The sequence below is a fragment of the Cygnus atratus genome, chromosome 3 (genome assembly GCF_013377495.2).
Source record: "Cygnus atratus isolate AKBS03 ecotype Queensland, Australia chromosome 3, CAtr_DNAZoo_HiC_assembly, whole genome shotgun sequence".
NCBI lineage: Eukaryota > Metazoa > Chordata > Aves > Anseriformes > Anatidae > Cygnus > Cygnus atratus.
Genome location: NC_066364.1, coordinates 11,963,976 through 11,976,633, shown reverse-complemented (window position 1 = coordinate 11,976,633; position 12,658 = coordinate 11,963,976). Strand labels below are relative to the sequence as shown.

The 12,658-nt window shown below is 35.2% G+C and overlaps 2 protein-coding genes across 4 annotated transcripts in view; one reads left to right on the top strand and one right to left on the bottom strand.

Annotated features, from left to right (window-relative positions):
• Positions 1–1,591, top strand: part of VSNL1 (visinin like 1) — an 88,406-nt gene extending 86,815 nt beyond the window's left edge. For both annotated transcript variants that reach the window (XM_035562536.2, XM_035562537.2), the window contains exons 3-4: positions 39–254; positions 1,193–1,591. In XM_035562536.2, the coding sequence (XP_035418429.1) occupies positions 39–254; positions 1,193–1,390 (414 nt within the window). In that variant the 3' untranslated portion in view covers positions 1,391–1,591. The remainder of the gene's footprint in view (positions 1–38; positions 255–1,192) is intronic.
• A 1,641-nt stretch (positions 1,592–3,232) lies between these two features.
• Positions 3,233–12,658, bottom strand: part of SMC6 (structural maintenance of chromosomes 6) — a 35,128-nt gene continuing 25,702 nt past the window's right edge. For both annotated transcript variants that reach the window (XM_035562534.2, XM_035562535.2), the window contains 5 exons: positions 12,375–12,500; positions 10,200–10,305; positions 8,860–9,012; positions 7,265–7,362; positions 3,233–6,075 (listed from right to left, as the gene is read on the bottom strand). In XM_035562534.2, coding sequence (XP_035418427.1) covers positions 5,967–6,075; positions 7,265–7,362; positions 8,860–9,012; positions 10,200–10,305; positions 12,375–12,500 — 592 coding nt within the window. In that variant the 3' untranslated portion in view covers positions 3,233–5,966. The remainder of the gene's footprint in view (positions 6,076–7,264; positions 7,363–8,859; positions 9,013–10,199; positions 10,306–12,374; positions 12,501–12,658) is intronic.

The window sequence follows — 12,658 nt, the reverse complement described above, 5'->3', positions numbered from 1 at the left end:
GCATTACCCACAGTTCTAGTTATCATTTTATTTTGCAGTTCTTTCCGTATGGAGATGCTTCAAAGTTTGCCCAGCATGCCTTCCGAACCTTTGATAAAAATGGAGATGGGACCATCGACTTCAGAGAGTTCATTTGTGCACTGTCCATCACCTCAAGAGGCAGCTTTGAGCAAAAACTAAACTGGGCCTTCAACATGTATGACCTGGATGGTGATGGTAAAATTACAAGAGTGGAAATGCTGGAAATTATAGAGGTGAGACCAATATGGCACTCAAAAAGAACGTGTCTGAACATTAGTAAAGTTTAATTACTTTTTCACATACCTTTTAGACTTTAAGCACATGAGACTTTGCACTGTATCATTAAAAAAGTGCATTTTATATATATATCCTATACTGACTCATGCATATGTGGTACAAACACTAACATTTTAATAGATGTGTAATCTTTGAAAATTGCTGCAAGTACATATGTGCATATAAGCTCTTAAATATCAGGAGGTGAATTTGTTTTCTGATGAAAGGATTAAGCATAAAAACAGCAGAGCAAAGGATTTACAAAGCCCATCTCAAAACCACTTGACACCCATGAAATTACTGTTTTGTAGCTTGAGTGGCTGAAAGCTTAATGGAGATTAACTTTAAACGATTGCAGAAATTTACAGGGATAACAATGCAGTATTTTAAGTGAGCTTTCACAGCTTTAAGACGACCGTCATATATAAGGGGAAGCATAGTTTACCTCCCTAGTCATCTGCCAGCTACTAGCCACCATGGTTACTGCCTGACTTTGCTCACATGTATGCATGGAAAACTTTTGAAAGAAGATGACTTCTAAAACTGTTTATTCATAGCTTATAGGGGATATCTCAAGGGAGTGACTAAAAAGAAACAAATAGTTCATCCAGGGAATAGGTTACAACAGCTTTGCACTGTAAAACAGAAAACCAAAGAAATTTACTCTAATATACAAAATGCAACCATTTAAATAAATATTTAAAGAAGAAAGTAAAATCCATTCTTCCTTGTTTTAAGTGAAAGGACATCAGATTCTAAGAAAAAGAAAAATCCTCAGGGAAACTGGCAATCAGTTTATTGTTAGAATATCATTCCAGAATTTGAACATATCAGGAAAAAAAAAAAAAATCCAGTTAATCACATGTTGAATTTTCTATGTGGTTTCTTCCCAAAGGCCATCTACAAAATGGTGGGCACTGTGATAATGATGAAAATGAATGAGGATGGTCTGACGCCTGAGCAGCGGGTAGACAAGATCTTCAGTAAGATGGATAAGAACAAAGACGACCAGATCACACTGGATGAATTCAAAGAAGCTGCAAAGAGTGATCCTTCCATTGTATTACTCCTGCAGTGTGACATTCAAAAATGAGCTTGTGTACAATGCATCATAGACTGCACAGAAGTTTAATGTTCCATTCAGTTTGCAGCTATTTCCACACACACAAAAATTTGCTTGGACTACCTATAAATGGACTTGCTTCTTGTGTTTGAAACACTTGTGTGCATGAGAATGTCATTTGCTAAAGAATTTTAAAAGTATATATTATAAAAATAAACTGCCACAACGTGATGTGTGCACTGTCATTTCATAACAGCCCTATTCCTCTGAAGCCTGTGCAGCAGTCCTGTGCTGCAGTGAATTATATTATTTATTGTTCATGTTTTACTGATGCTAGCTCTGTGTCTCCTAGGCTGAGTAATGTTAGTGACACTGAATTCCCATGGTAATGTTAACTGTTTATTATAAACCATGTCACCATTCTGCTGTAAAGTAGTACTGGACAGACAGAGGGAAGACTTCCTCAGTTCTTGAGTCTGATCCACACGTGCTTGTATTGTCAGTGGATATAAATGTACTTCATTTGCATGCCTTTTAGGTTTGCCTTAATTCTTACCTCATTTGCATCCCTTCAATCTGGAAAGAGCTATGTCAGAGGAATGCAGTATAAAAAAGCAAATCCTGCTAAAATGATCCCTTTAAAAGTATATATAAATATATATATATAATGTTTAAAATATTGTTTTATTGGAAGTTTAAAGGTTTTATTGGAAGTGTATTGATCTTTGCCTGAATTTTCAAAAGCTTCCACAGAGGTTGCAATATATATGTCCCAAAATAAATTTATAACATTTGACCTTTTCCCCTAATTCTTATTTCACATCTTCAGCATGGTAACAGGAAAAAAAAAAAGTTCTATAATTATCTGTCACTGTAGTACTGGGAAATGTATATATTTCATTATGAAAGCATGAAGAAAACTTCTTGCACTCACTCGGTAGAAGAGTCATATTATACAAAACCAACAGTTGTAGTGCTTGTGTTACCAACAGAGCAGCTGTTTATCCTCTAAGATGTTAATGCTAAGATTTGACAGTATACCTACGAGACCTGTGCTTACATAACTTTTTCAGCCAGCTGGAAGTCGAATATAGTTTATTTGCTTGGCCTAAACCTGGTCTTTTCATGGTTTCATGGTTTCCCCAGCAAGTGAGAATCTTTCCTCTTCCGATATGAAACTAATACAGGCATAAAATAAAGCGATATTATCAAAAAATTGTTATTGATAAATTAACCTTACAGCATGATTATTGAGAAGAGGTAGTTAAAAGAACCCCCTTTTGTCCTCAGTTCTACGTGCAATCAAGTTTATGTCTATACCGTGGCAAGTATGAGTTCTACACAGCCCTGGGAAAGCATGGAGAACTAGCAGACTGCAGATAATATTTCCTATATACTAGGTTTCCCAGTTGCTTTAAATAAAGGCTGTTGCTCGTAGGTTAAAAAAAAAAATTGTCTGAGAAGCTCACCACTGCATGTTTGATATTTCTTCTTTGCCTTATGAAATGAGACAGTACTCCCAATAGCTAAAAATCAGACAATAAAATATGACAAAACGAATCATACTCTCCACTTTCAAATGTTAAAAGTGAAGTTCACCTTAAAATTGAGGAAAAAACACCACACTGCTTAACACATTTTGTTAACAAGTATTTCAGGGGGGAGGGAGGGGAATCAACCATGACCACAATCACGACCACAACCACAGCCATCCTCTCCTATTTAATTTTCCTCATATTCCAAACAACAAAATGCAGAAGTTTCAGTTACATTATTTTTTTAAAAAACAGAATTTTACTTCGACTACACAGGTAGTATCCTTGCCAAATTAAATAGCAGTATACTTTGTATGTTTGGCTGTAACTTAAAAATAAAAATTCTGAAAAATCTAACATACCTCTGAGTATGACATGCCCATTGTTTCCACCTAGGCTTAAATTACTAATGGTAGAGAGGATGTTGAATAATCCTGGGATTTCATGCATTTTTTGCTTCCACATACTTATTAGGGCATCAGTACATCATTCCGCATTTCCCTGCATCTCAAATGTATGTAGTTTGACAGGCTCCATTTACTTTAATGCGTCCTTTAAGGACTGCATTGCCATCCAAAATGGCCAACAGCTCAAACAGTCTCAAATGTAACATCACCATCTCTAGGTAGTTGGTATAGTAAACTCAAAGAACCAAGAAGATAGCTTTGAGACCTTAGTAGGATCGCTGCAAAAATAAGTGTATCCAAGCAACTGCTTCAGTAATTGTTTATTTAGAGCTAATCCTCTATCACGAAACCAATTACTTATAATTATTATACAGCCAAGCACACATTTTCTTCAAGTACAATGGTAGATTAGAATAAATACAGGATATGATTTGAATCAAAGACCAGAGTCATCGCTAGTTCCTCCAATATTTCAAGTAAGTCTGTAGAAAACTTGAGAGAAAACTCAAGTGTTAGCTCAGTAGGAACGTGGTAATTTTCCTTAACCTCTTTTCTCCCTGCAAACCATTATAAAAATAATAATGAAGATAAACATTTTTCTCCTGCCTGCCTCTGCACTCTTACTTTGTTTTTTGGTAGCTGAAAAAAAATCAGGAAGAAATAAAGCTTTACCGTTCTATCAGTTCTCATGGTAAAAGGGTCTGAAATATATTCCAGTTCCAGCATAAAGTCAAGTCAAACTGAACAGGTGGTTCAAGACCATTTAAGAGTATTGTGGACTCGCCCCAAAAAACAAGCTGGGTTCACATTCCAGAAAAGCTTTGCCAAGTATGCAATCTGCGTGTGTCCTTCCATGCTGTTTTCACATGATTCTAAACAAGTTGTAAGTATCTTCCATTTCATTCTATCACAGGATTGCGGGATCCTTGAGTAAGAACCTCTGGGGAACTCTAGTGCAATCCCTTGCTGGAAGGAGGTGCAGCAGTATTCAGAAACTGAAAGCCTCCAAGGATAGAGGTTCTACAGCCCGTCAGGACAATATGTTTAAATGCCTCATATCCTTATCGTGAACAACCCCTCCCGTGTTTATCTAGTCAGAACGTCCACATTTCAATGTAGGGCCACTGTCTCTTGTTCCCCTGCCATACACTTCAATGAAAAGCCTGGCTTTGTTTTGTCAGTAACCTCTTCTTAGACACGGCAAGCGTGCTGCAAGTCTGGTGTCGGCCCATTACCCTAGGCTTTCAGAAATAAACATTCAAAGTCTTTAAAAAGATCACTAGATTTAATTCCTAAAGTAAGAATGCACCAAGAAAACCAACTGCAGTTCTAGCCTATTTCTTTCAATTCTCAGCCAGTTTTCATATTTTAGAGACACCCACAAATTTAATAAATACTTGTTTAAAAACTAAACAGATTTAATAAACACAAAATACCATCCAGTGACTAAAACTAAATTCGGCTACAAATTCAATTTTAAACTTAAACTGTAAAGATATTTTACTGAGGAGTTGCTATTCAGTAAATAATTCTGGAAACTGTAGAGCTGTTCTTTCAATAATCTTAATGGCTCCTGTATCATCCAAAAAAAAAAAAAAAAAAAGAATTATGCCTAGTGGCAGAACTCTAAATTGATTGTTTCTGAACAGCTCCCATTAATTGCAAATTCATGGAGAGAGAACAGGAGAGAAGGAAAGTTAATTTGTGGCAGTCTGAAAAATCTCCCTCTACCCCCCCAATAAATATATATTTTTTAAAAGTAAGACTGAAGCTTATTTTAACTACTGAAGCATAGTCGGGGGTTGGGGGAGTGGGGTGGGTTGGGAAGCCCACAACCTAGAAAAGTTACTATGAGTTACTATATTATTTCTTAAAACTATGCCACTTTGCTCCTCTATATTGAAGGACTCCCATCATTTTGTTAATATAATGAATACCTGCAAACTTAGTCTGTGCAAGAATTGGAATTAAGAATATAAAATTATGAAGACATAATTTGCTAGTTTTTATAAGCACATGTCCTAAGACACACAAGCTAGTCCCTATAAAATTTAGGGATCAATACCTTTTCCTGCTCAGAAAATAAACTGAAAAAAGTTCTTCATTTTCAAAATTATGAAAATTCAGGATTATGAAAGAAGTAATAGTTTTACATGTTCAGCTGCTGTGGTTCCACTGTAAATAAACAATGTTTTACTGCATGTATTAGCACACGTTCAAGAAATAAAGCAGAGCTAAGTAGAAACTCAAATTTTAAACTCAAAGCCAGTTTGAAGACTGCAGAGACACTAAATCATTGTCACAAGTATTAGTTCCCTTTGTTTATTAAAATAGTACTCCACAGTTATACAAAATACATGTCATATCCCCCTTTCTCCCACCTTCTCTCCTTCCCCCAAGGAAAGAAAAACTAATAGTTGCTCGTTAAAATAAAATCCTGAATGCTCAGTTGATATCATGAAAATTGTTCTTGTCTTTCGGCTGTAAGAAAGAACACATACAAGTAGTTCTGAGATTAAAAAAATAAAAAACAGGAACTACTTATTTTCCTGAGCGTATTTAACAAGAGAGCCTCTTATCCAGCAACAGGCAGTAGCAACTGGAATTTACAAGCATCAGTGTACATTTACCCTCAATATTGTGCCATATTCATACACTTTATACTCAATGATCCTCTTCTTCTTCATTCCTAGTATGGAAATTCAACTTTGTTTGGCCTCTTTCAGGGTCTTGCATTCGGAGGATTCGAATACGAGAACTCGTAGGCAGAGAACTAAAAATAAAGTATGCATCATTTAAATAGTGCATCTTCTCCACAAATTTTATTGTTTCCATTTGATTCTTTCCATTACATATTGGCCTTAAAATTACTGCATCTATTTTCTTGGACCCTTTTAAAACAGTAGCATAGGGTGAAGATCTGACTTCACTGAACCGATACTGGAGCAAGACTCAAATAAAAGCTTCAGGTGACAGATCTTCAATGACAGATCTCAATACTTTGATTTCTAACAATTAGACTACCTTAGTTACAGAAAAGGTACTTTTTAAGAAACACTCCAATTTAAGTAACAATTAAATATGGTTCTTATTTGCCTTACAGATCCTGAAGTGGCACACACTTTATACATGTATAATTACTCTCATCATACTAAGAATGAAGTTACTAAACATACACACTGGCTTCTCCAGTGATAGCTCCTACTACTTTATTGAATAGTTTGAGAAATTCCCTCAAAGCATTTCCATTAAGTAACTGAATACCCCCCCACCGCCTCCACCTCTCCCCCAGGTATTAGGAAGGCAAGATAATTACAGTAAATTAACCTCATTTTGAAGATTGCTCAAGATCTCTGTATATTTACCAGGAAAAAAAATGTGATAAGAATTATCCTCTGCAGGCTTCACTGATTACTTCTGGCTAGCAGAGAAGAATTGTATGCATAAGGTTAGACAGTGACTGTCCCCTTAACTGGGCATAGGTTTACCATAGAATTATATGGAGGACTGTTGTTTGTTTGTTTTAAAAAGATCTGGGTGCTACAAAAAAAAAAAGCAAGCTATCAGCTTCTAGATTTAAAAAAGTCAACTCAAATAATATAAGCCTATTAAAAGTACAGTAATATTAATAGGAAAATTAGAAAAACACAAAACATTCAATCAGTTTTCTGAGGGGAGACCAGGAGCCCACCTGGCTCCATACAAGGAAACATTTCAAAAACCTCCTCTACTTTAGATAAAATGATTCAAGTTTCACTGAGCTACCATATTACATATGGAAAAGTGAAAAATATTCTCCTAAATTCCTAAAAACATCAGCAATGAACTGCTTAATTGTTAATGTTCTACCACTGAAAATCACAAAAACTCTTCTCCTCAGATTTCCTTCTTTTAAGTGATACTCCTTGCAATACAACTTCCATGTCCTACTTCTACTAGGAGATACAACACAACATTATTACCTCATGCTTTGTGGGGTGAGCAAAATGAACTGCCGATGATGCTGAGAGTCAGCCACCTTCAGAATCATATCCATTGCAATTCTTCTGTTAACCATGTCCTAAAGACAAAATATTTATCAGGTTTATACTGGCTGTATACTTCACTGACTTCTTATTGCACAGATTAAGACAACTACCTAGTAATAAATAAGTTAGAAAGTATCTTAATAGTAAGACCTACCTGAATTAATACATATACAGTAAAGCTTAGCTAAACAAAAACAACACTGGAGAAACACTAGGGTTAAATTTTAAAAGCTATGAACTGAAGTTTGGGAAATCTTTAAACTTTATTTTTTAATATACATGCAAAATAGAAGACTTCTATCAGAACAATCACACTCCTACTCACATTACTTTTCTACCAGCTTTTATATACACGTGTAATACTTCTTTATTGGTATGCTAAGAGGAACTTTATTTTAGTTGAATAACATTTCTTATAAATTCCTGCCTCAAAATTATCTGAAAGGATTTAAGGGCTGCATGGAACCTAAGTTACTATGTAGCCTGATTTTTTATTTATTTATTATTTCTAACAACTCCCTTGTGTAGGCTTACTGAAAAAGATGTATAATGTGAGGATATGATGAGCAGGGGTTAAACAATGCTCTGCTTCCACACTGTGTCACACATGAATTTATCTCCCTTACAAAAAGGCCGATGGGGTCCTCTTGTGGTGGGTCTCCAGGATTACAGCAACACTGACTACAGATGGAATGCAGAAACACATTATGGTGTGCTTACTGGCACAGCAGTAGAAAGACAGGTGTTGAGGAATTACTTATGGAATAACAGACATTAAAGTTCTCTGCAGGGCTACAGTTCTGACTACCCATCTGTTTTCTGGACAGATGAGTAAACTTCAGTACAACTAATTCGTAAGATAAGACCTAAGCTTTTCAAGTTTGCTTGTGGAATCAATGATTATGTCGTTGGTTCTACAACAGGGAAACTTCAGTCATTTAACACACACACAGACAAACACACTGAAATATGTCTGCTTGACCACCTTAAGCGCATATGCTCCTTCCTGATATTCTTTATGTATAAAGTACACCACCTTTTTTCCCTTCTAGGTCTGAAAAAGATGTATATATACATATTTATATTTTTATGATATATATATACACCATAAATATATATATATATATATATATATATATATAAATATCTTTATATCAGTCTCAAAACTGGTAGAAGCCAAGGCATGTTGATAAGCCAAGGATGGTCACAGCAACATAGAGGCAACCTGTGACAAAAACAGCAAGAACTGCCGGGGGAAGTAAAAAGCTTTATTTTATGATTTTTCTGCTGAACTGAGATTTAAGCCTGCAGAGTAACGTGATATTCCTAGTTCTCAGAGCCAATTTTAAAACATTAAGCTTCAAAAAAAGTCATTAAGCTTAGTAAACAAGACCCCTAATGAGCACTTCTGTTTAATATCATTTACTGTTACCTATAGTATTTTAAAAGTTCTAACCAACCACAGGTCACAACTCAACTATTTTGCTAATTTATACAAATCAGAATAGCAAATGTAGTTTAAACTATACCATGTAGACATCAAATTCATCCAAGCATCTGAAAGGAGATTCAGTAATGGACCACAGAGAAAGAATGAAACAAACTGTTGAGAAGGAACGTTCACCTCCTGATAAAGATCTCACATCGTTAAGGGCAGCTTTGTCTTCCTCTCCAGGCTGAACCTTGAAATAAAAATATTACAATACTTTTTAAACTTGAAGACTTCCTAAAAGAAAAGTTATTGTAACTGCAAACATGTTACATGTGAACAGAGAGAGATCACTTGAGGAGCAGCTTATGTACTCACTGCCACTCTAGAAAGAATCCAGAACGAAATGGCTCCTAGCCATTTTAAAACACATTTCTGGGATCACTGCAACTTTCTCCACCATAGTAAGATGCACTGAACAGATTAAATAGATGACTCTGCCAATGTTTTCTTATTCAATTCTCTATTTTAATACCTATTAAACAGATTAAATAACTGTCAACAAATATAATTATATCACAGTAAAATCCAATGGCTACCAGCTGTAATAGAAAAGCAGGTAATTGATTCACAACAGTAGCTTAAAGAAGGAAGTTTCTTTACCAGAACAAGTGAATCGTAAACAGTCATTCCCTTCCGCTAATTATGATGACACCTTATGGCACTCTCCATTCAGGATTAAACTTAAGTATTTTCTTGTCTTGTTAATTATGTTACTTTTAATGAACTAAGCAGGAAAATAAAGATTTTTTTTTTTCATATTTTTTTTAAATCTTCCTTGACTATATTTAGATCTCATGCATGATAAACATGAAATATGAGTCACAAAAACATAAAAAGATAAAGACAGGCAATAAACTGAATCCATAAAATACGAAATTGAATTTTTTGGGTATCTATCCTTCACCTGCTTAATGAAGAGAGTGTCAACAAGTATTTGTGTCATCACTACACATTTTCCTCCTCAAATCCTAAAAGTGAAGTCTCCCACAGAAAAAATAAATAAATACTCTCTGACTAAGACTTTCTGGGATGCATGTTAAAAGATACAAACTTACAGAATACACAGAGAAAACATAACATTGAAGCCATCAACCATTTAAAGGCAATAAGACATTACACAATCATAAAAAGTAAATCTTCCTTTTATTCCACGTTATCTAGCAACATCCCCATTTACGACAATGATACAGTTTGGCTTTATTCTTGCTTGTTTTCAACAGTGTGCTACAATTTAGCATATCACTTTTTGGAGAGGGGAGAACAATTTATTCTATTCTTTGCAATACATGCTCTAGCAGCTGACATTAAAAGCAAACAAAAAAAACAACACTATTTTAACACACATTATCATGCTTCAAATAATATCAAATAACTTACTGTTATTGAAAGTGTCTCATTCTTGTGGTCGAAAAGTATTTTTCCACAGCAAGCTCGAATGCGTAATAAGTAGTCGAAGTACAGTTTGCATCGTAAAGAAAGGAGCCTTAAATCAGTTAAATCATGCAAACAAACATTAGCTCACCAAGTTTTAAGACATTTGAAAAAGTCACAACAAATGTTTTAATCAACGGTTTCACATCATCTCAAATACTAAACCCTACTCCATTAATAGCATTTTCCCCAAATCCATTATACTCTCAAGCAGTTAACATCGGAGAGAAATTACAGACACTACGTAACAAGTGTAGAAATCCAGAAGTACAGAGTTTATATTTTCTGTAAATTTAATCCCTGCTTCAATCAACCAGAAGCTTTTGACATGCTTCTTTCACAACTTCACCATGAAATAACTAGACTTAACTACTATTTCCCTATCCAGTGTTAGTACTGCACAGTTAGCATAGTGAAGAATTTACAAGGACTCTGCTAGACTCCAAGAATTAAACATTGCTGATTCCCTCTGCACTCCCTTCCTTCCTCAATTCTAGTACATAGGTCTCCAGCAGACAATACAACACTGTTCCTCCAAGAATTTACTATGGTTCTTTAGTACACATTAGAGTGGGACCATTCTATGATTCCATGATTCATATTCAAATTCAAGCACTAAGAACAAGACTCAGTTTGACACTTATAGGCCCCAAAAGGCAAGTATCAGATTCCGCGGGTACAAATTTATCAACTGGCATTTCTATACTTCCAATGCAAAAGATAGGATTCTTTTGATCATTACTATCTCTCATGATTGTACTGGCAATCCCATCCAAATCCCAGACTGAAAAGTACAAAAAGCAGAACCAACAAAGATACCCCTCAATTTCTGCTGAAAAAAAATAAATAAAAATAAACAAGAAAGGATTGCATTGCATTTTTGGAAAAGACAAAAAATTCAGTCCTTTTGAAAAGAAGCCACCAAGAAGTCATCATGGTACAGGATAGTAAGGGACTGCAGCAAGAAAGAAGTGGTGCATTCCCAGTACAGACACTTTGTCAGAGAGAAAGCTGTCAAATCGCAGGTCCTGAATAAAAGTCTTGAAAGATTTTTCAGCTTAGGGCAGAGAAAGAGTGGCTGGCCCACAATGAAGTTATGGGAGCATACCACTGATAACTAGACTTAATGAAAATGAATGATAGGCTGGATTATTTCAATGTTAGCATATTGCTGATATTTTACTGTCCAAAAACAAGAACTGAAACAGAACTGTCTTGGATTGAGTGAGCATAGCTGAGGCCTTTGGTGTGAAGAAAAATATTTGCAGCCTCAACTGATTATGTTGTTTTTCCAGCTGTCAGTCCAGGCAGACTCTAAAATGTCAGACATAATAATATTGGTACTGGGCGCAAGATGAGGTTAAAAAACTATGCAAGGCAAAAGTAAGGCAAAGGACTAGTAGCTGTGCTGACACAATCACTAGAACTTGGTGGAGATTCATCAGCTGTGCACTGCCTCACCTCAGAAATATTATGGGACCTGAAATAAAAAAAAAGTATAATTTTTGTCCCTGTTCTGTCCAATATCAGGTAATCTGTATGATCTGTCAAGTGTGTCAGAGCACTCACTCACAGCTTCCTCAAACTGCCTAATACCTGCTGGCTTATTTAAAGCAAATATCTCTACTTTCAAGAACGTAGAAGAAAAATCGAAAAAAGTACTGTCAAAATGAATCTCATGCATACTTAACCATGTGTGACAAATATCAGTCAGCCTCATACTTGAAAATTTCCAATGATAAGGATCTATAACTTTAGCATTAACATTTAGGCTCTGAAACAGGTTTAACTCTAAGACCATCATGAATACCATCTTTAAAATACCTAATTCTCATGGGTTTGCTCTGTAATTTACTCTCTGGAGTACAGGCAAAATTTACGTATTACCAGTTTATTTTGTTGGCCATAGAATACAATCTCAGACACCACTGAACCACACACCTCTGCCAGCAAGTCAAAAGAAAACATTTTTGCAGCTCTTCAGCTCTTCATTCGAATTATAATAAAATATAATTTTATGTGTGGAATAGTTGTTTGTTTATTTTCCAAAGATATTATTGAAGAAATACATACCTACATGCTAATCATCTGAAAACTGAAATTACAGCATAATTAACCTACCTTAAGAACTGTCGATATATTCTGAATCTTTGTGTCATTATTTCTTCCAGCAGCATAATAAATCTCTTTAAGTTCTTTACTTTAATGTTTGCATCCTCGTATCTTTCCTTTGCATCAAGAAATTGCCTGTTTTAATTAACAGAAAGTCTAGCATTAGCATGCATTACATTAAAACCAAGCAATTGCTGAAAAACAATTTAATAACCAAAACATTCACACAAAAAATGTTTTGTGAGGCTCTAAGTTAAAGCTAAAAGCACTTCAGCATGTTAGGAAAGCCATCT